Below are 27,020 nucleotides of genomic sequence, written 5' to 3'. Positions count from 1 at the left end.
TGAATCAGTGAGGGATGTCTAAGACACTGCTGTATATTGGGAAAATACTCAATAGATTGCTTTGGTGTTGGAGTTTAAAGGAATTTGTAAATCTATTTTCTATAAAAAGAATAGCTATGTTTTGACTTCGTGGTTGTATAAATCACAATTTTCATTTTGTTTGCCTAAAGTGAACGTGAAATGAGAAAGCATTCTCATCTAATAGAGATATTATTAAAAACATGTTTATGGGAAAAAGAGAAAAACATTGTAGTGGGCTTTAAGCTCCTGTACAACCTAGGGCTATTGTGGAAAACTCAGTCACCATCTTCTGACCCTGATTTTCACAATCAGGATTGGAGGCTGTGGTGTTTTGACAACACTTCAGAGGGCTTAATCTGTAGTCATATGTACTTTGTAGGAGAACTTACTCCAACTATTGATTTAGGCTGTAGGGTGTTGAGAAAATAGCACTTGTTGAGTGTATTCATTGTTTTGGTTCTGAGATGCTACTGAGTGGGATGCTTTTAGCAAGAAGCTTTTAATAACTAGTCAGCTTTCTCATGGAGTCAGACAAAGTAAGGGATAACATGCATTCATCCTATGACATGGGAGAGGGAAGCAGGGAAGATCCATGTTATGACTTGAACATGGCAGTACAAAGACCCTTGTGTTTCCACCAAAAAGTCATGAGAACCCAGAGGCCTAGGAAGATGGCTTTTTCTTGTAGTTAATTTTTCTTTGTTGTATTTTGATGACTCAAGTCAAGGGCTAGACACGAGCTTTTTCAACAATGGCACCTATGAATCCCAAGGGACTGACTGAAAGGTGGCAGGGTGAGGGTGAGGGGGCAGCTGTCTAACTCCTGCTCTACACTTCCTGGTCAGTCAGCTTCATCAGGGAAGCAGATACAGGGGCTGTAGGCACTCTTCTATTAAAAAGCCACCAGGGATATCTTCATAGAGAGCCTTCAGGAAGTGGATTACTTTTGCTTGTCTCAAATATGTACCAATCATGGTGCTTCTCGAAACCACTTTGGGATCATCTGATTATATTTTGCTAATGAATGTAATCTGTAGCCCCCTTAAACACATCCCCCCCACACCCAAGTCTCTTTCTCACTCATGATTTCAGGACTATTTGGGGCCAACACTCACTTCAAAATGGTGGTGAATAGCAGAACCTCATGAGGGACAACCATGCCCACTTACTATGTTTGCCTCTGAAACCTACTGTGTCAAGTGGCACATAGTGGGTACTCGTTAATGTGTTACTCACACCCTCTGCTATGGTTCCTGCTTGCTAATGAAAATAAAATGTGCCTCATTCCCAGACTGGTAAAGCTTTTAATGAACTACTAAAGAAATGAAGACATTAAAACCCCTAAAAATAATGTCAGACACATGTGCAGCAATAGCATCTCACAACATATCAAAGGTAGTGGAGCTCAGTAGATGGACCACATGAATCAGGAGACTTGGGTTCTTCAGATAGGCACATCGAATTGACTATGTTGTTGGTTTTAGGTACATCAGCAACAGTGGACATCTCAGAGGAGCCTTTTCCTCCTTTGGGCTCAGTGCCTCCTTTATAAAGGAAAGGTCCTTGTCCCTCTAGAACACTGTATAAGGCAAACTCAAATCGTTCACGAAGCCTAGAGCACTACTCCAACAAATGACTCACAACTGCTTCAACCAGTCAGCATAGGGAACCTCTGCGTTGCTGGGAATCATCATTTGGAATGGAAATTGCTGTTCATAATATTCATACCTAGGAATTAACATAAGTGTGGCTGTGTGGGATAGAAAGCATTGTCAAGTTTTAGGAGAAGTTTTCTTTTGTTCCTTATCTGTTTATCTGTCCCCCTGCTATGATTAGTATACTGTTTCATTTAAGTCTACCAAATATGTGGTCTCAAATAATATGGGAGAACAACAAAGATACACAATGAATGTCTATTTCTCCTGGAGTGGAGTCCCAACAATTCATACTTCAGGGTCACAGGGAGTCTTTTCAGCAGGAACATACAAGAGCCACAGCATCCACACATCCTGCACTGGGCCTCTCATCTGCTGGGTATCTGGTGGGTGTCTTAGGGTTCCTATTGTGAAGAGATATCATGACCAGGGCAACTCATATAAAGGACAACATTTAATTGGGGCCAGTATACAATTCAGATGTTTAGTCCATTGTCATTACAGCAGGAATCATGGTGGTTCACAGGCAGACATGGAAGAGAGAGTGCCACTGGACCTGGATTGAGCATCGGAAACCTCAAAGTCTACCCTCAGTGACATACTTCCTTCTCCAAGGCCATGCCTACACACCCTAGTAGTGGTACTCCCTGTGAGCCTCTGGGAGATCTCTACCCACATGGTTTTCTGAAATTTTATTACTGGGTCAATTTGCCAACTCATTGTTATCTCTGAGCATTCTTCATACCATGTAAAATGCTGGCAAGCACACACTAAGTTCTTACACTCCTTGATGTTGGCACAGGGAAAGTGCTCAAAATGATTTTTTGCTGCCCTTTTTATTTTGGAAAAGGTCATTTTTTATCTCGTGTCATTCACTTTTGTAGGACTAATATATACACATGTTTAAGGAGAACGATGATAAATGACAGAATGGAAAAAGACTCCACGAAGCAGACAGCCCAGCACGACCATTAGTCATGAAGAAGGCATGCATGATTCCAGTACCAGCTGTAACACCCTGACACTAAGCAAATAATTCTATGCAGTGTCTTAAAATATAAATAAGGATGCATCCATTTTAGCTTCCCACCTGCTCATTATATGAGATTGTCAGTGAGGTTGATAGGTGGTTCTAACATTTTGGGTTTGGTCTTAATAGAACTAGCATGTAAATGGTGGGATAAGATGCATTTAGTCACCCACACAGAGCAGATGCAGCTTCTAAGCCAGGGCCAGACAAAACATAGCAGTTCAGTTGAGTGGTGGACCATAAAGTGCCTACATGCAATATCTGGGTCATTTGAGTTTATCCTTTAAGAGGTTGGACTGCTTTCAGCCATGAAAAATAATCCTCCCTTGTATGAAATAGATAATCATCTTAATTAAACCAGAATCTTAGCCATGAAAATTTGAGCTCCTGTGTTATTAATGGGTTGCAAAATTCCAGTGCTTACAGTAGAAAATTAATGAAACAAACAAACACACAAACACATTTCCAAGTCATATCTTCAAAGTTTTGGCTGGAAATATAACAAAACAATAGAGCAGTCAGAAGGTGTGAGGTCCTCAGTTCAGTTCCTAGCACCATGAAACAAGTCATATCTTCAACATTTCAGGAGTAGAAAGCCAAGGGACTTTAAGTACTCCAATCTCCTGAGGGAATAGACTCAGTCTAACCAAGCTCAAAGGAAGCAGAAATGTAAACCAGATATCAAAGTTCTGGATTCCCATGTGCCCATGGGGTGGAATGTCCTGTCCTAGCCAGGAGAAGACTAAAGTCACAGCCTGTCCCCTAGTGCTCATCTTCATTAAGTATGCATTTGTATGACACCCACCCTCTCCCCAGTCACTGTAAGTTTGAGGAAAACTTTTATGAGAATTTATGAATGGATTGCTTAATGCCATGGAAAAGTAAAACAAAAAAAATTATGTGAGCTCCAGTGGTTTGTTTTATTGCTAATAATGATGAAATAATGAGTCATTCTTGAGTCTGAACATTGGGCATCAACTGCATAGGAATGGGGACTCTAATGGCTAGATTTCTAAGAGTGTACTTCGCTAGTCAATTAAACCCTAGCTTAGACATTGCTGCCAAAAGCGTTTTGTAGATAGGGCTGAATGTACAATCAGTTGATTTTAAGTAAAATAAATTATCCAGTGGGCCTCCTGTAATTAGTAGCAAAGCCTTAAAAGCAGAACTGAAGCTGCTCTGCAGGATTCTGCCTCAAGATTACAGCATTAGCAGCTTCCCTAGTTCCTAGGCTGAGAGTCGGCCCTTCAAATTGCATGCTTGGGAGTTTCTTCAATTACACACACCAGTTCCTTGAAATGGGTCTGTATATGCATATAAACATACATAAATTACTTCCAGCAGTGAGGTTCCTGTTTTCATGGAGAACTTTATCTAATTCAGGTGTGTTCGAAGGCTTGTTAATTCCTTTTCTCTTGTCAAAAATTCCCCTTTTATGGAGCTAGGGATAAAATTCGGGACTTTTCATGTTCCGCAAGTGTCCTATTATTGAACTACCTTCTCAGTTCTGACAGGAGTTCTCAGTAGGAAGCTGAGGCAGGATGGTGGCAAGTTCAAGGCCTGCCTGGACTGTAGACTGAGTTCAAGACCAGTATGGGTAACTTAGTAAGATGTACCTCAAGATTAAAATATGTACATATATTTTATATAATATCTATCTATCTATCTATCTATCTATCTATCTATCTATCTATCTATCTATCTATCTATGGTGAAGCCCATGTCTAAAATGTGAAAGATCCTGGTCTTAAACCCTCAGTACTATAAAAATAAGCAAACATTCTTTATCTTGCTTTAATTATATGATGGTATCCTAACATATGAGGGATCAACAGCTCTATACTATATAGTCCATTTCTATCAGTACCCTAAACTTTCCTTTGGTCAAGGCTAGGCAACCTGACCCAGTGAGGGACTATTCCTACATTGGCAGTGACTGGTATGGTCTAACCTGATAGGGTTAGGGTCACCGGGAACATCAACAGGGTTCAGAGTGGCCAACAGAGTGAATGTAAATGCTAAATCTATAACTCGTCTAAAAATATACCTGTATCAAGAGGTCAGAGAGTTGGAACCGGTTGGCATGCTCCTTCTCCCCAGGTAAAATTCAGACCTTAACTAGGGCACAAACCCCTGTTGTGTATGAAAAAATATATTTGTTCAATGACGGCTGCACTGCAGTTTCCAGAAGGAATGCACAGGAGGACAAATTGCAACGCAGAGAGATATTACAGAGAGGATAAATCTGCTTTCATTTCTACTAGGCTGTCCTTAATCGTATGGAAATAAACCTTTGGTGGAAAGTGAGATTAAAAACTATGACATCATCTAAATTTAGAGCCACTGCTTGGAGCAAAAAATTTGAGTGGGCTCCAAATTTCATTTTCTTGTCTCTGAGTTAATTTTTCTACTTTATTTCTTTTTCTCCGTTGCAAAGCTGCTTCACAGCACTTTCAGAATTTGGAGGACGAAAGTAAAAAACCTCGTACTGGGTTTCTGATTTCCCATTTCCTAGCTGTGTATTTCATTAGGTGTTTGCTTCAATCATTTTTCATACCTTCCTATACATTTGGTTATCAGAGACTGAAATCAATGGCAGGAGCCAATCCTGTTCCTGGAAGAGAAGTTCAGCGGGAGTATAAGCCTGCAACACCCTGCCAAGATTACAAATCCCCCTAAAGATCAGGAAGGTTCCAGGTAACTAATGAGGCTAGAGCAAGGAAGAGGTTGCCAATGACTACAATGCACCGCCCTTTGCAGCATGGTAACATGGACTGCCCACACAAATGCAGGACTGGCGTGAGGGAAGGTATCTGGCCACAGACAGCAGAGTGATGTGTTTAATAAGAACAAAGCTCCAAGCTTTGCCCTCCACAGAACTATGTGATGCTGGGGCACTACAGGGATGCTTTCCAATTTGCACATGAACATCCTCTTGCTTAGCCCTGCATCTTCTTGCGTCTTCATTCCTTCTTAATCTTCCCTTCTAATTTCCGGGCCTTCCTCCAATCTGCTTTCCTTTCATCCCTGATGTGAATTTATGATATTGCTCACTGCCTCACTCCCTTCCGTCATAGTTTCCTCTTCTTTATCTGTTTGCTGACTTCTATCAAACATCCAAAAAAAGATCCTTTTTCTGATCTCACCTTCCCTTCTCCCATTGATGTGTTGTGGCTTTAATTGTTGCTTTGGGTTTTAATCACACAGTGAATGACTTTTTCTTACTAAAAGGAGAGGGATTTTGTCATTGCAAAAAGCCAGCTGTGAAGACCCAACACATTCAGTTCACGGCAATTGTCTGTTTTCTCCGGAATGGTGCTCCTGACTGGATTAGCCATGGGCTGCTTGCTTCTACAGGGCACAGCACTTCAGCCTGATTTTTCAACCCTCAAACTCACATGGCAGGGCATGTCTGAGTGGCTGCATTCACGGTGATGGTGATGGGTAGAATTGTAAAAACAAACAATGCTTTTCAGAGGAAAGAGTTTACCTCAGTGTTCCTGAGGGGAAATTAAAGAGTGGCGCTATTTTATGCTATGACGAAGCCGACTCCCAGTCCTCAGTTCATCATTTTACACAGGAAACAAAGGCATACAGTGGGCTCCTGGGAGGCAGGTATAGCTGGGTCCTGTCCAAGCCCATCAGACCAACCAGAGACTGCAAAGGCCACTGAGACTGTAGAGTGGAGCCAGTGATCTCTAACCAACCCAATGGAAGTAAGGTCTTTCTATAGAACAACTAAATAGATAAGTTCTTCAGCACCATATGATTTTGTTATCTGACATTAGAAAATACCGGATCACCACAGAAAAACCATCACGTGCCATTGACACTTTGCCTTTTCAAACCTTGTCTACCATTTCAACCATGGTCCACATGGTTCTAGATTTTGAAATCACTCCTCCATGTAAGTTTGCCTGTGGATTTACTTTACCTTTGTGTGCTCCTCAGGATACAGGCCTCACTCCTCCATGATGGGGTGTGGAGTAGCCTGCCCCTCCAGGAGGAACTGCCAGGCTCTCATTACAAAGGATACTTGTGGTCAAATCCATACCACATTCTGAAGAGCTGTGCACTCTCTGTCTTCGTCATGTTTTTGTCCAACTTATTTGCTTCCTGGAAAGAGACCATAGAAAATGGTACATCTTAAATATGTGTCAAACCAAATCCAATTTAACTACATCATTAAAGAAACATTAAAAAAAAAAGTCTAGGCATGTTCATCTTAATGGTGAAAGAGTTTTCAAATTATCTCAGAGATCTTTCTGTGTAGATGAGAGTTGTTGGCGCAATTCAGTATTTGCTTTCTTAATCATCTCAATTTTATTAAATAGCTAAGAGATGTCACTTTTGGCCATCAGTGTCAAAGCTGCTTCTGTCCAAGGCTGTTGTAGGAACATGGCAGTCCATTTAAGTCAAATCTGGGTGTCATTTATTTATGGATTACTGAGAAATTACTAAAGAACAGTCTTATAATTGTGACATTGGTTTATGCTCATTTTCTTTTTGATATGTCACTTTTAAAGGCTGTGATTGGGTTTTTTTTTTAAAAACATTTATTTATTATTATATGTAAGTACACTGTAGCTATCTGTAGAGGCAGCAGAAGAGGGAGGCAGATCTTGTTAAGGATGGTTGTGAGCCACCATGTGGTTGCTGGGATTTGAACTTAGGATGTGATCGGGTTTTGATACCTTTCTATTAGGATTAGAAACAGTTCAAAGAGACGTTCCTGATGGGAAGCCATTAAGAATTATAGATGTGACTGTTCTCCCCACCCCCCACAAACACCATAAAGGAAGGGAGAAGGAAACAAAGCTAAAAGAGAAACACACTGTATTTGATGGCATGAAATGGAGAGACAGAGGAAGAAGGCAAATGGAAATGCTTTGTGCTAAAGATACTGGCACTGTGGTAAGCTGGATCTTCCACAGCATTTCATATCTGCATCTTGCACTTTGCATATTAAGGAAAGTGGATTCTACTCCATTTCAATTGTGATGGACACATATACTGGACTTAGTGTGGATTTTCTGCTTTGTCTAGGCCCAGAATTTCCACTCCAAACTATTCTATGACTTGGCTGATCTGGAATAGAGTGAGCATTGTTCTGATGGATGATAGTGTATGGGAGACCATGGAATCCCCACCCACTACACCAAAGTCAGCCCCTCCCAAGCCCAGGATGGTTTTTTGTTTTGTTTTGTTTTTTGTTTTTGTTTTTGTTTTTGTTTTTTTTTTTTTATTTAACTTGTTTGTTGCTCTTTCGCAGCCAGCTCCTTTACTGAGAACAATGAATAGCTACATTCTGCTCTGTAAAATCTCTACCAGCACACACTACAGCTCCAAGAAATGGGACTACAGAGAAGGCAAGTGTGTCCCATTGTTATTTAACTGTTACCCTTTGCCAGAAACAATGCAGCAGAGACACACTGAACCCAAACCCAAACACATCATCCTTGTGTATTAAGATCTTTAGGTTCAAAATGTAAAGCTTCCTATGTGATTCTTGATACTTGATATACCATGGCAAACAATGAGGACAGATGAGCTAGACAGTTCCTTGAAGGTGCCCTAAAGCCAACCTTTCTCGGTTTTGTTGTTGTTATTTGACACAGCTTCTCATTATGTAGCACTGGCTCTCCTGGGACTTGCTGTGTAGACCAGGCTGGCACAAACTCATGGACCCCTACCTGCCTCTGCTTCTGCCTCCTGAATACTGGGGTTAAAGACCTATGCCACCACTTCAAACCTTCTATAATGACCATTGAGAAAAATTATCAACAGGGTAATGTTTTCACACAGGTTCAGGTTAGACCTCATTTTCCATTCCTAATCCTTCCATGAGACCCTGTTGTCTCTTATGGGCACTATGGGGTGCCGTGCCTTGGTCACAGTAGTTAGAATTTCTTCCCATTTCCCTCTAAAGGAAATGTAGTCATCTGGCTCAGTATCCCTGTGCTTCTCTACATCTCTTTGTAGCTGCTTCACACAGTAGTTTCTGTATCACAAGGCAACCCAGGCAAGCTGTTTGGGGGGGGAGGGGGCTCCACTGCCCACATCATTGCAGGGCTAAGGTTCCAGAGCAAAACTCATCACAAACAGAAGTAGTTCAAAAAGCTCTGCACCAAATGTGGAAGCTTTCTGTCTCCTTTTCTCCGTTTCCTTAAGTATGAGGACTTTGGGGGTTTTACCCATCAATGGGCATGGCTGATTTCCATAGCAAAGTAGGAGTAGCACCTACTAATTACGGAACAGTCACTAAGTAAAGTGTTGAAACCGTAACCACACCCCCAGACTCTTTTTTAAAGAAAGGTTGAGGAGGTAAGCTGGGTGGTGTTTGGAGGCTCAGCTGCCAGCCTTCAACAGCCCAGCTGAGTGACTTTGCAATAATGACAGTTCCTAGCTATTGAATGCTCGTTAACTTCCAGGCAGTATGCTTGTCACATTATCCAGCCATTAGTTTTTCCAATCATTATTTTTCAATTTCTACCACAATCCATCTAGGTTGGTTGAGTTGTAGCTATTTTGCACTTAAGGACCTAGAGACCCCCAGAGAAGGGAAGCCATGAACACAGTCACCCAGTTAGCAAGAAACAGTAGGGAGTCGAGTGTGGGACTGAATTGCTAGACTCTAAAGATGGTGTTTCCTCTAAGTGTCTCTGTCTCATATTAAACTGTGGAAAGCATAACCATTCTCTAATGCACAGCATAATTTCATATCTCTTCTCTCTCTCTCTCTCTCCCTCCCTCCCTCCCTCCCTTCCTCCCTCCCCCCCTTTCTTCCTTCCTCAGATTCTTTCATAGGCTGACCTCAAACTTCACATCCTCCTGCCTCAGCCTCCCAAATGCTAGGAGTATAGTATACTCTGTAGGAGTTACAGTTTCTGGTCTCTAAGGAACTAAAACCATTTTGGAATTACTGTATTTGAATTACTGACCGCTATAATAGCAGGAGATACTTCTGGAGCACATGCCCTTCAATGTTGGAGGACATCGTAGGTGATTTTTGTATCTTGTGGATCATGAATGTATGCTTTGTCATTGCCTCTGTTTTAAGGACAAGGAACCCAAGACAAGTGGGAGCATGGAAATTTCTAAACACACTTTAAGTTCTCCAGCCACAGGAATTCCTTCGTCCAGCTAGAGCTCTAGCACATCAACAGAAAGCCAATAAGGGCAAAAGGGGTCTCTGAGCAGGAAAGCAAGGTCAGGATGCTGGGATGCTCACAGACACATAAATGGAATAACTATATACAACTTAGAGCCCTGGGATCTTCTCAAGGGTTTTCTATGACCTTAGAAACTCTCTCTTGTCTTTCTTCTGTCCCCTCTTTTTCATTTTGCTTCCTAAGGCTACAATATTGGAACTTAGAAACACTAAGAAGACATATTTCTGTAAAAATGTCTATGGATTTTTTTCTTTGTCATCTGATGGGTGCAATAGATACTTAAAAACAACCTTTAGTTTAGTTGACTGACTAGAGATGTTATTCATCTCGGTACGTTGGAAAGAAGTTGAATTCTAATTCTAATAAAATAGGGGTGGAATGTGTTTTCCCAGGTGGGACATATTCCTCTGATGATCAAGAAATGACTGTTTTGCTGATCGTAGTTAAAAATTTCAATACGTATTTTAAACATCTGTTGGCCCAGTTCTGGATCCATTCATTTATTTCTCTGGAGTTATTGATGACTTAATAACTTGGTTATGAAAGGCCATTAATAAATGAATAGAAATAAATGAGTTAGTCCAATGCATGTTATGCTTGTTCAGTGGGGGCTAAAGATAAATGTGCTAAGGGAGGCCAGCCTTTGCAGTCACACTGCATTGGGGGTGGTATATGATAGGGCAACCTAGAGAGTAGTTTCCTGGAAGGGTCCCAATGTGCAGAGAACCAGGAGAGGCCGTCAACCTATCTGCGCTATTCTGAAATAGGGACCAACGCATGCTTCAAGGACAACGGATGTGAACAACAATCTGTAGGAGGGTCTACCTTTCCATGGTGTTTTTGTTTATTACCAGCGAGAGTTATTCTCTGTTAAGTTTCCTTATTCTAGAGAAGTGATATGCATTTTAGAACAAGCATAGGATACAACATATTCTCACCTTTCTTATTCCCAGATGAATTCTTAAGTGTTCCCAAGACCAAGATTTGGACTTTCTTCCATTGAATAACAATGATACACTCATGAACTTGGAGCCTCAGGTTTCCCAGCTCTGCATGGGAACTGGAAATTCAAGAGTGTTGAATTGTACCTTTTATTTGCCTTGCTACATCTTAGAAGCAGAATGATGGATGTATATGGAATTTCTGGCTCCTTTATTATCTTCTATTTCTGGGAACATTTAAAAATGGCTAGGCAATCTGATCTTTCTTCCTCCCTCCCCCCTTCAAACAAGGGAATGGAGTAGAGATTGGGAAATGACTGTGCACAGCAGGAAGTGGATAGTTTTCTTTTTTACTGAGCCCTGCAAATGGGGCAGAACCATGAGAGGAACAGCTATGATGGTCTTATTTATTTTAGGTTTATTTGGACAGATAAAGGATAAACCAAAGGCTCTGGCCAGAAATCTACAAAAGCCAGACATTGAAGCAAGAAGCAAATGAAATGATTATTATAAGGATTCTGAAATTATTTCAACAATACTATGAGGCCCCCTCTGGGTCCCCAAGTTACTTTTCAGGTGGTTCATACACACGGAATTGGCCTTTGGTATTTTGCCTTACGACCCCCCTCAGGAATGGAGAGTTTTATGTGGTAATCTCACATTTATGCCGTGATTTACTAATTATCAGGGAGAGAATGAAATTTTTGCATTAAAGAGAAAGATTCCAGGATCCCGAAGGGAGATTATCATGTAACGGAAAGGTAAAGGGAAAGCCTTTGAAGTTACCTTTTTAAAAGGTCAACCATCAATTCTCAGTCTCCACACAGAAACAGTTTATGCAAATGCTCTCACTTTCCCAGAACCCAGATAAATTTGTAAATGTTCCAAAGAAGGGAGTTAGGAAATGTATGTGTAAGAAGGAAACATTAAGGCAGTTAACTATCAAAAGATGGGCCAAACTCTGAGATGCCTCCCAGGTATCTCCAGATACTCACAGCTAGCCTGTACTACCAGATGGGCCAGCTCCAGGGTAAGCTGAAAAGGAAAGGGCCTGATCCATTTGACTTGGGCTGGTAACAGATGGACATGCATACAGGGAAGATAATTGTTTGGCTGAAGAAAATGCAATATTAATGTTTAAATTGATTATCTACAACTTCTTTGATTCTATTTATTTAGAAATTGGAACCTAATTTCTCTCAAACACTGTGTGTAGGATGTGCTTAAAAACCTATATCTAAGGAATAAAATGTAGTATAGAAGTGATGTGATGGTATGTCACACTCTAAATTAGGTCATCAAAAGGCACCAGGACTTTCTCTTTGCTTTCTTTCTTGGACTGCCTGCTCTAAAAAGCTGTCTTCCAAGTGATGGCTCAGTAATAGGTCCATGGAGTGCTCTGTGGGTTACCATGGAGTCTGTTATAGATATCAAGGAGCAGAGGGCTTCTACCAACAGAGATATACAAATTCTGGATCTAGGCAAGTCATCCAGAGACAGTCATTCCAGCTGACATCTTGTCTGGAACCTCACGGCAGACCCTGAATGGAAACACTCAGTTAAGTTGCTTTCAAACTCTTGAGCCATAAAACCTTTGAGCTAATAAATATGTGGTATTTTAAGCCATCATGGAACAGTGGTTAATGGATATTAACTAGAGCATCCTCTATTGTGAACTTTAGATATAAAAGGCACTCATGGGAATTGAAAAAAATGTAATAAATGATGATACCTACATTGGTATAGTTCATCTACAAAGTTTTTTTTTTTTCCAAATAACTTATTTTTAAGGTAGAAGGTTTATTTTCCCTCTTAACCCTACATCAAAAACTAACCATGGGTTCAAAATGACCATGTTAAAGCTGAAGACTGAGGACAAAGAAAAAAAAAGAAAAAAAGGATGGATGAACTTAAAGATGGGTGGATGTTCACAGAATGTCACTGTTCTTGCTTCATAGCACTTTTACCTGATGTCTTTGGTATGGTGACCCTTTTACTTAATGACATTCACATGCACACCATAATGGAAGATACATCTTATAAAACAAGGTCCCAGCTCAAGCTACCCTGAAATATTAACCCCCAGAAACAACCACCACACTAAAGCTATGTGGTGGTTTCACATTAGCACTCACGGGTCCTTTATATAGCATTCTGCATGTGTCTGAAAACAAAGTGAAAGAAACAATATCCTTTTCCCCTGTGTGTGATGGTTTGTATGTTTGCCCCAGGGAGTGGCAGTATTAGGAGCTGTGGCCTTGTTGGAATAGGAGTGGCCTTGTTGGAGGAAGTGTGTTACCTTGGAGGTGGGCTTTGAGATCCTCATCCTAGCTGACTGGAAGCCAGTCTTCTCCTAGTGACCTTCAGATGATGATGTAGAACTCTCATCTCCTGCACTGTGCCTGCCTGGATGCTGCCATGCTCCTGACTTGATGATAAGGGAGTAAATTTCTGAACCTGTAAGCCAGCCCCAATTAAATGTTGTCCTTATAAGAGTTGTCTTGGTCATGATGTTTGTTCACAGCAGTAAAACCCTAATTAAGACACTATGCAAAATCACTTTCAGAATATGTAATGGTGTGCCATGTGGACTGACTGGTATCACAGATGTAACAGGACTCAATGATTGGGTAAACTGGCAGCAGATAGGGTAAGTTACAGATAAAGTAGGGACAATAATGAGACACCCAAACTGGCCATTGATAGAAACAAACTTTGAAATAACTCAGATGTTAGAATTAATAGGTAAAGGCTTTAAGACAGCTGTAAAAAAAAAAAGATGCTGGAGAATTTAAATAAATTGAAATAACAAATACAAAATAAAGACCTAAGAAGAAAATTGTGTTCTATAAAAAAAAAAAAAGAAAGAGAAAGAAAGAAAGAAAGAAAGAAAGAAAGAAAGAAAGAAAGAAAGAAAGATTCCAGAAAAAGGGTGTATAATATCTAGAAAGAAAACTCTACTATATTGGCACAAGGGCTGTCTGGATGCTGCAGAATAAACTGGTAGTGAACTTGAGAAGAGATATAGATTAAAACACCCAACTAATAGAACATAGTGAGGTAAGATTTAAGTAATAAGAAAGTACATATGACATTAGAGAAATGTATAAAGTGGCTTTTTCTATGACTTAGTGTATTCTATGACTGGAGTACATGGAGGGAACAGCAAATGCAGAAAACAGAATATTTAAGAAGACAGTAATCCAATTTTATAAATTAGATTATGAACATCTACATAAAAACCCAAGAAACTCAGTGAATCTGGATTAGGATAAATTTAAAGAACAGTAAACCATAGTCAGACTTCTAAAGCTGAAATTAAACAACAACAACAACAAAAACCTTAAAAGAGATGATATTAAAACAGATCAAATTATGTTTGGTATTTTAATTAGGATTTCTATTGCTGCAACAAAAGCCATGATCAAAACTCTTCTACTTCAACGTTGCTGCTCATTACCAAGGTAAGTCAAGACAGGAACTCAAGCAGGGCAGGAACCTGGAGGCAGGAGCTGATGAAGGAGCTATGAAAAAGTGCTGCTTACTGGCTTGCTCAGCTTGCTTTCTTATCGCACTCAGGACCACCAGCCTAGGGATGGCACCACCCACAATGGGCTGTGCTCTCCCGCATTTGATCACCGATGAAGAAAATGCCTTGTTGCTGGATCTCGCAGAGGCTTTTTTTCAACTCAGGCTCCTTCCTCTCCCGTGACTCTACATGTGCCAGTTTGACACAGAACCAGCTAGAACAGTCAGGAAACTAAAAGAAATCCTACCGTTTCATGTAAAATAAAGGCTTGAAGGCAAGAAGATACAATTTTCAAAGTGTCAAACTGAGTTCTATACCCCCAGAGCTCAGGTCTCTAGCTGCATATGTAGACTTTCTCAAGTATATGAGGCAGTATTGGCCAAACTATGAAGGAGAACCACGCAAGCCTCAAATGGGTACAAATTGCACCAGTAACTGGCACAGTGGGTAGATTAAAACAAAGAATCAACCTGACGTAGTTGACACTTGTGTGCATGTGTCTGGTGTATATACATATATGTGCATGTGGGAACATGTGCATGCATATATGCACAGATGGAGGACAGAGGTTGATGACTTTAACTCTCTATCGTATTTTCTGAGACTCGATGAATGTGGAGTTCACAAATTCATCTAAGCTGGCTAGCTAATGACAGCAACCCTCCTGTCACTGCTTCTGCAGCCCAGAGTTTATAGACACATATCCCTGTGGCTGGCATGTTTATGTGGGTGCTGAGGACCTGAGACCAGGCACTCATGTTTTCTCAGGCAACACTTTAACCAGCCTTGTATTTTGAGTGAGATTTTGTAGCCAAGGATTACCTTGAACGTTTAATCCTCCTGCCCCAAACCCTTAGGGGCTATAAGCATGTAACACAATTCCAAGTTTGTGTACCACCAGAGATTGAATCCGTGCACTTCAACAACTGACCTACGTCCTCTCTCCAAGGATTGACACCTCTGTAATATTATATCAACTATATTCTGCAGTTGTTGCTTGTGCTATTGGAACACTTGCTGGAAGACACATCTTTAAAGTACACAAGGACTGTTTACAAAGATGAACCAATTATAATTATAAAATAAAACCATGCACGTTCAAAAGATTAGAAATGGTATCTATTATAAAATGGAAACTCTTTACCATAGTCCAAATGATCTATATGACAGATCAATTATGTAAAAGATCCCAATTTCTCATCTCTCACCATGTAACATTTCCAATAATACCTGGTGGTACTTCTGACCAAAGAAGAGTTGTCTAGTTATCAAGAGATGTCTATGATAAGAGTTATCTATGATGTCCTTGGAACTGTCTCTGAGGAATAGAATGTAGCAGCAGTGCCAGAGCACTAGAACTGAAGCTAGTCCCAAGAAACATTACATGCTTTGCCTTACATTCTTGCTCTCTGTCCTTGCCAGTAGAATGGAGTTCACAAAGTAGTACACAACAGAAGGACTCCTGTTGCACACTTCTTAGATTCTGACTGTGTTACCCAGCATAATGTGGTGACAGATAATCACACAAGCTGGCTCCTGCCTCTAATTCTTACAGATTCATAGTCTTTAATGCTCCCAGTGGCTATTCCAGCTGTAACGGCATCATTTCTATTCGTCACACAGACTGTGAATGTCCCTTCTTTTGGGATTTTGTCCCTCATGGAATGTTCCTCCTTTAGACCTCCACAGGGACAAGTTTTAGACAGGCAGCTCTTGTAAGGAGGAATTAAGAAGCATTGAATAATGGTGTGGGGGAGGATGTAGAGCCTACTCTATTGTAACTGCATGTTGACATACTGTGTAGAGTGTAGATGACTTCCTAGACAATAGAACAAGGCTTTTAGCATAGTGGGTATTGGAGAAGGGGGGGATTCCATGTGGAGATAATCGAGCAGAGGATGGGGACTATGCTCTGGGCCTTTGAAATGAAGATCTGCTTATATTCTTGATAGAACTGGCAAGTTAGACTCACTGGCAAAGTGACTGGCTTCAATGCCAATGGTAAGGATGGCTTTATACAGACTAGACAAGTGTCCATGCAGGACTGTCAGGATGAGTGGCTTTGGCTCTCACTCTGGACTCAACACATCCTGGGTTGGTTATCTTGGGAGGATTCCTTTTTAAAACATTCATATTCTCACTTTTACAGAGGGCTCTAATAATAGATATCCTGATTGGGCAAAGTAAAAATTAAAGATGATTTATCTTGTATATAAAATGTGTAAAATTGCTCCATAGGTTGTAACTGCCACCACCCTCTGCTTCCTCAGCGTTATTCTTACTTTCTAGAACATGAAGTTAAAGGGCCTGCTGCTAAGAAAAACATGTGGACATTGGCCCTATAATGTAAACATGTTAGTGTGGCGTTTGCCTTTGGGTGTGTATGACATAGGTAAGTGTTACAAACAAAAATGTCAGTGTCAGCCAAGAGAAAACCCAAGGAATTCGCTTAGGGATATTCTTTTTTTTTTTTTTTTAAATCAGGATAGTTTTAGTTACAATGTGGCATTAAAAACTTTCATCTGGGCCATATCAATGTCTGAGCCTAGTATTCTATTCCTAAAACACTTGTGGGGTGTCGTGTGGAATTTACATCCCATGAAAACCAATGCCAACTGTAAAGGCTCAAGGAACGAAACATGTACATGAGAATGTTCACTGCTAAGTGTGATAGCTCTAGGTGGACTTCACTGTTCGGTTGTTACAATTTTATTAGGACTATCTGAAAATATAAACAATGAAAAGGTAATCCATAGATAATGAACCAAATGAACCCTACCTTTAGCTAATTAGTCTCTCCCCCTGATGAACTGTATATGAGGTATATGGCTCTGCGCTCTGGGGCTCTGGAGGACCAGTGATAAGAAGTGTCATTTGGGCCAAGGAACAAATACCTCTATTCTGCACCAGTAATTACAGGTTTCAAAGGTATTCAAGGTGATGGCTTTCGGATATTTGGCAGACAAGCGTTTGCTCACTGTACTTACGCCCTTCATATTTGACAGGCATTTCTTTGTGTCTTTGCTTAGCATGAGTCTTTCTGGTTGAGAAATCTTATCTTTAAATCCCTATTGCTCGGTTATTTCAGGCATACTTCTGCACTCCTTGGGACCTTTTGCAACTGGGCTTGAACTGTCTAGAGTCATAGCAATCAGAACCAAGACACCAAGGTCATATCCACACAGAATGGACAACCAGACCTTCAGGAAGTAATAGAAAAGTGCAAGCTAATATTTAAGAGAAACCCTACAGAGGCTAGCACTGTGTTAAAAATAAAGTTATGTTAGTAATGACAAAAGTAATAGCTGACAGAGTTGGGTTAGGAGAAAGGAAAAACTTCTGAGCTTAAGAAATTGTTGGGTATGTCCATCTTCTGCAGAGTAAGATGAAACTCGTCACTGCAGCTCAGATACTGGTCCTGTTCACCACTGCCAGCTCACCTACCTACTTCTGCCTTGGCCACTCACCTTCAGCCACATTGGCCTGCACCTGGTTCTGCTTGTGCTCACACCAATCCACTGACATGGAACCTGCATCCTTGCTGTGCCATCTGACTGGACCACTGCCTTCCTTTCCACTTGGCTTGCTTCCGCACACTTCAGTTTTCTATCAAATGGTACTTTCATAGGTCTGCCCTATATAGCCAATGACCTCTCCTCCCTTCTCCACCCCCTCACCTGCTTCATTGTTATCTTTTTTCTGAACCCACAACCTTTACATACTATCTTTTTTCAGATAGGTGTTCCTCCTTGGAGCAGCAGTTCTGTGTGGGAAAAGAGTTCAAAATAGTAGCAGTTGAATTCTCTGCATAGCAGCTTATATTTGATAGCTGTGGGGTCAATGACTACTCACACGAATGCACGCATATCTGGTAAAGTGGGATATTTTGGAACCAAATTACTTGGATTCAAATTCTACCTTTGCCTTCTCTGTGCCTTTGGTCATGTTATCTAATGTCTCTGTGTACAGTTTCCTTGCGTGTAGATGGGATGATATAGTACCTGTTCAGGGTTATCTCTGAAACTGGGGTAAAGCATGTAATATGCTTAGAATAGGATTAAAAACCATAGCCAGCATTCAAAGGGGAGATCATGACAGACTGATGAAAAGGGAAGAGATGCCCTGCTGAGTCCTCTTAAATGCTGGAAATTTACATCACAGTCCAGAGACTTTACCCACCTCACAAGGGCAATGCTTCCAAGAACAGGAAAACTATCTGGGGCTCGAGGAAAGGCAGTACTATTTGTTTTTCAAACATGACTGAGAGATACATAACATACAGTATCTCCCACTTCTCAAAGCAGCAAAGTCATAAACTGTGTGCACTTAAAGCTGAATGGTTGCATTTGGAGCATGCTTTGCAAAGTTTCTGAGCCTGGCACAATAAAGATTGCACTGTCATGTGTTGCATAGGGAGCTGTGCCTCAAGCTTACAGCCCAGAGGTATTCCCTACAAGCTAAGAAGATGGGAATTCTTTTATAAGCAGCTGCATTTAATCATACATGCTTAGTATTGACTCTGAGACTGCGTAGTCAGGAATGGCTGTAAGTAGTTGAAACATTTTTAGCTTTTCACTAGGAACTACTGTTGTGGTTAGCCAGTGCAGAGATCATCCCACATATTAATCTTGTTAATTTAAACCTGGTTTAGTAAAGGCAAAGTCAGTAGGGACATGGTCTTGCTAAAACTCAGACTTACGCTTGGCATCAATAGATGACAAGTAAGGCATTGCCAGGCAAAAGGACAGCAGAGAGCATCTTGACAAAAGGCTCACAAAGTACCAAACACACTTCGCCCAGGTAGAATGGCAGCTGCATGCATCCCGTGGCCAACGACTTCTGGTTGGAGTTCACTGCTTCACATACTTGACACTAAGGGGACAATTACTCCGACCTCTTTCCAAAACGGGTTTTGCCATTTGCTAGCTTTGCTAGCTAAAGAACATGGTGAGAAAGGATGCTCAGAATCCCCTGAAAGTTATTTGTAAGCTACAACGGCTCCTTCAGGAGCTTGTAATTTAGAGTGGGAATGGCTTAACATGGAGAGAGCCCCTTCTTTGCCCTCTGCGTGAGGCTCTGGGGAGATCTGGTTAGAAACATAAGTACCACTCTTTACACCATCAGGGCAGGGATCTGCTTTGTGTCCCGGAAGGATAAGGACTTAGGATAGGACTCATTATTTCCTCTTTCTGCCAGGTGCCTTTAGGGACCAGAATATTCATTTGTAGTTGGAGCTCAGCAGGGGTGGAGGCCCTGCAACCTGCTGATTTGGATTCTCCTTACTCCTGTGTGTTTACTCTCTGTTCTGATTATTCTTCTACTGAAATCTAAAACACATAATTATTTAATGTAGTGAGGTGAAGTGTCTAAAATCTTTTAAAAGTTGAGTTTGGTTTGTTTTAACGGTGTGTGTGTGTGTGTGTGTGTATGAGCATGCTAGCTTGTATATATGAATGTGTGTGTGTGTGTGTGTGTGTGTGTGTGTGTGTGTGTGTATGAACATGCTAGCTTGCATATGTGAATGCATGTGGAGGCCAGAGGTTCATACTGGAGGTCTTCCTCCATTGTTTGCTGACCTAAAGTTTTTCTTCGCCTGCCACTCTCAGCGAAACTAGAGCTCTTTGTTCCAGGTAGGCTGGCCAACCAATGAACCCCAGAATCAACCCGTTCCCATCCCTACCCAGCCCTGTGATTGCAGCTGTGCACCTCCAAGTCCAGATTTTATATGGGTGCTGGAGATCTGAGCTCAGGGCCTCTTGCTTACACAGCAAGCACCTTACCCACTGAGCCATCTCCCTAGTCTTAAGCTTAGGTTTGTTTTGTTGTTGTTGCTCTTTTTTGTTTTTTGTTTTTGTGACAGCTTCCTGAGGTAAACATCATTATCATTCACTTTGGACAGACAGGGAAGGTGAAACTTCAAAATGTGAAAGCTTTTCCAAGACCCAAATGTCACATGATGTTCATTTTCTATGCAGCACAATCTTATTTCTAAAACAACTAAAAAAAAAAATACCTTTCATTATGGTAATATCTCCAGGTAAGAGTCACTGCTGAACTAACAGTGGTGAACTTTAAAGTGTTGTATGAAAAAGCTAAAATATGTATAAACTTTAAAAATGACTCAGGCTAGTAGGAAATTTTTACCAATAATTATATGGGATTATAAAATTTTAGGTCATTAGAGGAAGGCAAAGGATTTTCTTTGATGACTTTTCTTATTCTGTCTTCTAAAGAAAGACGCACATGAAGAAGACAGAATTTAGATGAAGGTTTTGCTTCAAGGTCGGAGAATAGATTATTTGACCTATGGTAGATGAAAATGTTTCTGAAACCTCAGCCACAGCCAGACCTTCCTCACTACTCATTACAGCCCAGGCGATGGCTTTGATTCTGTCTCTAAGGTCATCAAGCTGTTCCCAGTCCTAATATTCCAGCAGCCATGCTGTGCTGTGTCCCCCACTGATGCTGTTCCCTGGGCAATCAGTCTGTGAAAAGAGTACCTATGGCCCCAGAACACACGTGGCAACCATGTTCATAGAACACAAGAGTCATGTTCATTACAAACTTCATTCCTCAGCCTTCTCTGTGCAACAGGGCTCTTCTTTCTTTGTCTGACCCAGGGAAGTGGCCTCTTGCCTAGGAATGCCATCTGGCTGAGGTACATTGTTGGTAAGAGGGGGAAACCCTTACTATCAAAGCAGGGGTTGTCCTCAAATCCAAACACGATCAAAACACAGTTTACCAAGCAATGCCATGTATTTACCACATTACTCTGATCATGTCTGCAGACTTTTGATTACAGCAAATGAGGAAGATTCCCACACATTGGTTCATTTGTTTTAAGGAGAGTGACCAAGTAAGGAATGACTAAGGCAATATCACTGATGGCTGATCCTACCTTGATGGCAGATTCAAAACTAGGGTTGGAGAACAATTTTCTTCTACTTAAGGGATTAGTATTTTATTCTGAGCAATTTCCTCACCCAGATCTGGTGAAGAAGAAGCTGTTCAGGATAAACAGGACCCTCTGTTGTGTGCTGAACAAGCTTTGATTGACTCCACTGAGATCTGAGATCAATGGGCTAGCAGCTGGGTGGGAGGCACCATGGAGAGGCTCATTCTTAGGGTTCTATTCTAGATCCCATATTGTGCTTTCAGGATTCTTAGATATCCCAAGAGGTGGCAGTGAGTTGGTTCTGAGCATTCATATGTTAAACATAACCAACACTGTGAATTCCTAGGCACTATCAGCAGAGGCAACCCATTTTAGAAATAGCTCCCTTGGCTATGTACTCTAGAAGCGCGGATGAGCAGTGGACCAGTCCATGTTTTATCCATGACTTTATGGAACTTGCCTGCTGTGAGGAGGGCTCTTCCTTCAGACTTTCATCCAGGTCCACACCAACTCTGTTTAAAAAAAAGCAAAACCAAAAAGAGCAGATAAGCATAAGTGTCCTGCTGAGGAGATGAGACCTTGAACATTAATCAAATCTTCAGGTGACCTAAACACAAGGTAAATTCGAGCAAAGGTTTGGTGAGAAAACCATCTGGCTTCCTTAGAAATAGAAGCCCCAACAGACTGATCGCAGGGAGGCCGTGCACAGCTGGGCTTGGCACAGCAGGAAAACTGGAGCGCACACACCAGTTCATCGCTCGCTACTGGTTTCCAGTATAGGAGTAGGGCCCTGAGACCTTGGGATAGGAGCCATCATGAGAAAGGCCTCTGTAGCCTCAAAACCAGGGCTACCCCACAGGATTCTCCAAGCAAACTGTCTCAGAATCATGGATCCCTAGCCTGGAGCAGAGATCTCTAATGCAGAGAAGAAAAAACAAGCCTTGTCCAGATTCATGTGGGTTGTCCTCAGGGAGGGTCTAGGTTGCAGGGCTGGAACGTTATAGAATTGGCAGTGTGTGTGTGTGTGTGTGTGTGTGTTTTAAGGAAATAATATAGGAGACAAATATGGGATGTTCTAAAGAGATTCTCTAGAAAAGGAGAAATAAGAAATTTTGTTAGGCTGCAACCAATCTCACAAAACAACAACAACAACAACAACAACAACATCATCATCATCATCATCATCATCACAATGTTTTAATTGACTGTTCTGGCACATCTCTAAAATCGCCTTCTGTGCTGTAAAATGTGCTTGCACACTTTGAGATTTCTGTATCTGATGATTTTACATGAGGATGGAAAGAAAAAAAGAGGGAATCTTCCCTAGCAAGACTCAAGTTCTTGATAACCAGAAGGAAATAAAACATGCTTTCTTACCCAGACTGGCTTGCTCCATGCAGCCCTGTCATGCTAATCTGCCGAATGCAAGATTCCTGATAAATTTCATGCAATTTCCATAAACAATGTACAGTGTACTGATCTCTCCCCGTGCCTCCTTACTGAATACATTTCCGCACCTCCATTTTGACAGGCATCAAAGAGAACTGAGTTTTCATTCTCCAGAATTGCTTCTGGCTCTGTGTATCTCATTCCTTGGGCTTACCCCTCTCGATACCCACAGGCCTTTGCTGCCAGGTGCCAAGGGATATGCCTACATTTATTGCAGCCCTTACGCTAAGTTTCTCTAAGCCTTTCCTACTCCAGGACGACCAGCAGGGACTTGCACACACAGAGGTCACTGTGGCTCTTATAAATGGATCCCACTCACTGCGCATGAAATACGTGCTCTCCGCAGCTGCTCCTGGGTTGGATTCCAGTTGCCCACAGCCTTCCTATCAGAGAAGACTGAGGGCAAGTAGGGAGCTTAGTAGAAGAAACAGCAGTTTAATCTGTGTTTAAAACACTCCTCTCCCAAATCTTACAGAAACACAGACCCTGGGAACACCACGCTGTGGTTCTTCCCAGGGTTCCGGAAGAGCCAGAGCGAGTGAGGGGCCCTGATGGTTGCATTTCCTCTCCCATACAGTGAGCCCCTTGGGTTGGGGGTGGGCTGGGAGCGTGGGAGGAAGCTGGTGAGTGGGCGGCCCGGCTTAAGTCAGGCTCCAGCAGAGCTCTGCAAAGGCTGCCTTTAACAGATCATCCTCTACTGCTCTCAAATATCTCTCAGTCATCCTCCAGGCATCTGGTTGGGGGTGAAGACCAAGCAAGCTAGAAGCCCTAGCTTGAGCTATGAGCTGATGACAGGACAGTGAAAACGAGACCCGTTTGAAAGTCCTGCAAATCAGGATGCTCTGCGCACAGGTAGCCCCCCAGCTTGAGCACCCAAAAGGAGCAGCTCTTTATTGTCTGTGGCATTCAGGCTGATGGTGAGGGCTTCGAGTGGACTAGCATTTGATTCTTCTCAGTCTAGTGGGGAATAGTTTTTCAATTATTTCACTTAAGAAAGAGAAAAGGGCACATGCATGGTATGTATGTATGTGTGCGTGGAGGGGGTAGGCAGGGGATGTGCTAAGAAGAAGCGTGGAAAAGGTAAGAGGGAGAAAAGGAGAGGAAAGGGAGGACAGAAGGGATTGGAGTGGGGGAAGAGGTGAGAGAGCAGAAGGGAATTAAGGTAAGACACTCCCTCTGCCCCCACCAAGTCCAGTGCAGACAGTGGCCACAGAGTGTGTGTGTGACCACAGGCGTTCCATGTGTGGCGGTCCGGTCCATGCTGTCCCGTTTTCCTGACACTAGGACGATTGGTAGAGTGTCTCTTCCTGCTCATGCAGGAAATTCCTTTGAGGCTCCATTTCAACAAGCAAAGGTTCAACCTGTCTCAGGGCTGCTGAGCACCCTGGTGGGCTGCAGATTGAATGGAGATGCCCAAGCATCAATTGCTGTACCACTTTGGGGCCTTTTTCTGGTGTTCTGCTTGAAGCATGGGAGAGAACAGAGATAGCTTTCCTAAGAAACCCAGCTATAAAAGAGGCAGGGCTGTGGGTTTTTACCAACATTTAAGCATTTCTCCCCACAGCAATCAAAGCAGACACTTCTAATCCCAATTATTCAGGCAGCCTGCTGGAAGTGAAAAAGGATGGCAGCTGATTATGGGCTTTGGCTTCCTGTGTGCAAAGCATCTCAGAGGCCTGGGTGGGAACAAGACACCGCCCTGCCCCGCCCCACCTCAGACCATTTCCGGCTGGAGGATGTCTGTTTCCGGCCACATTGCTGATGTTCTTTGCCGTCAGCAGAGTAGGTATCTGAAATGGCTTGGAGAAAGACAGGAGGCAGCACTTGAGAGCCACTCGCCTTCGGGGCAGCCTGAGTGAGCACTGGGTGAGCAAATAGAAATGGCCCCACATGTATTTAGTGTGGAAGGTTTAATGAAAATAAAATTTAGGAAAAAAGTGCGGTAGTTAATTGCCATGAGGGGATAGCATAAGAAACACCATCCATTTGAGACTTTAGCAATTCTCGATTAAAAAAAATCTTGCCAAAATATATTGCTTGGCTTCTCGCCTCCTTAAACACAGGGTGCTGGGGTGTTCTCTTCTTAACTAGAGGGCTCAGTATCGCCCTTGGTCCCATAAAACCTAATGCTTGCCACTTCATAATGATTTCTGAGAGGTGTGTGAACCTCTTTATGGCCACATTAAATGTCTCCTAACTACTATTATTATTTTTTTAAATCTGCCAATTAGACTCTCTTGATTTCCTGGCTGCAACCATAATGTGTTAGCATATTTTCTCTGTGTCACGTCACCCACCGCAACACCACTTTTTATTTAGTGGGACTAATAGCTTGATAATTAAGCTGGACATGTTTTTATTTTTAGGTTTATTACATAATAACAAATTGCAAACACCGGAGAAGGGTTCACAGAATCACTCGGTTCTTCTTACCCCGCCTCGTACAGCCTCAGCTTAACCCCTTGGTGTCTCTAAGGGTAGTTTTCTGTCTTTTTCTTGATTGTTGTATGTGATAATGGCTATTGACATGCATGGCACACTCACACAGCATCTCCAGGGCTATGCAAACATTCTGCCTGCATCTGTCTCACTCACTGCTCTGTTTCAGGAAGCAAGTCAGAACCTTGTATCCACTCACTGTTATGCATTAAAGATCACTTACACCCTATGGGGTTGGAAGGGATTGTAGAAACAAGACACGATGTCACCCCAGTGTGTGTACACCCACATGTGTACATCGCAGATCCCCAAGTGAAATCAAGGGATTTATGGGATGAAGTCCAACCTGTGTAATCGATACTCAAGATTCTTTGACACTTCTCCCACCGTGTCAAGGTTTCCCTTCTGCCAATCTGACCTAATGCCTCCTGTCTGTCCGTTGTCTTCATCCCTACGCCGGTAGCTGAGACTGGCTCAGAGCTATAACTATGTCTCACTCCACTCATGCCTTTCTCATGACCCTCCTTCTTCCCTCCAATCTCCAGGTTTGTTGTTTGGGCCACACTGGCTGCTTCTGGGTGTCTGTGATGTCCTGCCTTTTTTCTCAAGCTTTCAAACTTTGCTCTTCTCTTTCCTTCTGTCCCTATGGCTCCCCTGCTTTATAGGTAGGTCTTAGATTCCTTCCTAAAAGTTTCACCCTCTCTGAAAACTACTTCCCCTGTGTATAGTTTCTGTGTACACCTGTGTATAGTTTCTGTGTACACCTGTGTATAGTTTCTGTGTACACCTGTGTATAGTTTCTGTGTACACCTGTGTATAGTTTCTGTGTACACCTGAGTTTACCTTGTTTTGTCTGTGGTGACTTTGGCTTACCCTCTGTTCACCTGTGTGGCTACACTGAGGTGACACTACAGGACAAACTAGAGCTCTGTACTGTTTCCCAGCCCTTACTGGAGCCCAGCGACTCCAGGGCCACTCTCAGCTGTTGATGTATCAGTAAAACCCAGCTGTGAAGAGGGGTGGTCTGAAGCCTGGGCTCTGAAACAGGTCTACCTTTTCATTATTCATGGTCTGGACCATGCACAGTGTCTCTATCCAGTTTCCTTATTAGTACAAAGGGAGTAATAATACAATGGGACTTAATGGAGTGATTATAAAACGTGTTTAGTTTAGAACCCAGTGCATAGAAGGCTCTAAATGTTATTAGCTGCAGCTGGGTGGTGGCGGTGCACACCTTTAATCACAGCACTCTGGAGGTAGAGGCAGGCAGATCCAAAGGTAGCCTGGTTTACTTTACAGAGTAATTTCCAGGTCAGCCAAGGCTCCCCAGAGAAACCCTATGTTATCACATGATGTCGACATTAATTTTTATTATTATCAGCATTTCCTGTCAGAAGCACCAGGGTTCAGACTTACCATGCCTGTTACTTATTTACCTGTGTCTCTGGACAAACCCTTAGGTCCTGCACTAAGGCATCCCAGAAATTATATCAACAGCCACATTGAGCCACAGGCCCATGCACAACTGGACTAAAGGGTATCATTTCTGATTGCTTTTCTCAGTTGGGGTTTTATATATATATATATATATATGATTTATTAATAGAGTGAGAGCAAAGGAAGATAGCTAACAGGCAAAAGGAAGAATGGAGAAAGCTGATCAGGAAGAAAACAGGAAAGTGAAATGGAAACACGCAGAAGAGAAAGAAAAGACTTCACAGTAAGAAGATGTGCAGGAGGCAGGTAGAGCTGACGCACAGGTAGCTGCAGAGAGAGGAGTCCAAGAGCAGATGTGCACACATCACAGAAGGCCAAGACGTTATCTGAAAGCGGAGTGCCGAAAAGCCAGTGAAGGACTCAAAAGCAACTAAAAAGTATGGTTAAAATTT

The 27,020-nt window shown here is 42.1% G+C and overlaps 1 protein-coding gene across 1 annotated transcript in view; it reads right to left on the bottom strand.

Annotated features, from left to right (window-relative positions):
• The window catches only part of Slc9a9 (solute carrier family 9 member A9), a 565,781-nt gene that overhangs the window by 83,944 nt on the left and 454,817 nt on the right, over positions 1–27,020 (bottom strand). Inside the window, exons 13-14 of the mRNA XM_085827898.1 lie at positions 21,704–21,755; positions 6,743–6,822 (exon numbers count right to left, since the gene is read on the bottom strand). Coding sequence (XP_085684024.1) covers positions 6,743–6,822; positions 21,704–21,755 — 132 coding nt within the window. The remainder of the gene's footprint in view (positions 1–6,742; positions 6,823–21,703; positions 21,756–27,020) is intronic.

The sequence above is a fragment of the Mus caroli genome, unplaced genomic scaffold (genome assembly GCF_978045245.1).
Source record: "Mus caroli unplaced genomic scaffold, Mus_caroli_1 scaffold_11, whole genome shotgun sequence".
NCBI classification, from domain to species: Eukaryota; Metazoa; Chordata; class Mammalia; order Rodentia; family Muridae; genus Mus; species Mus caroli.
Note: the sequence above shows the minus strand (reverse complement) of the source record. Positions and strands in the feature narration are given on the sequence as shown.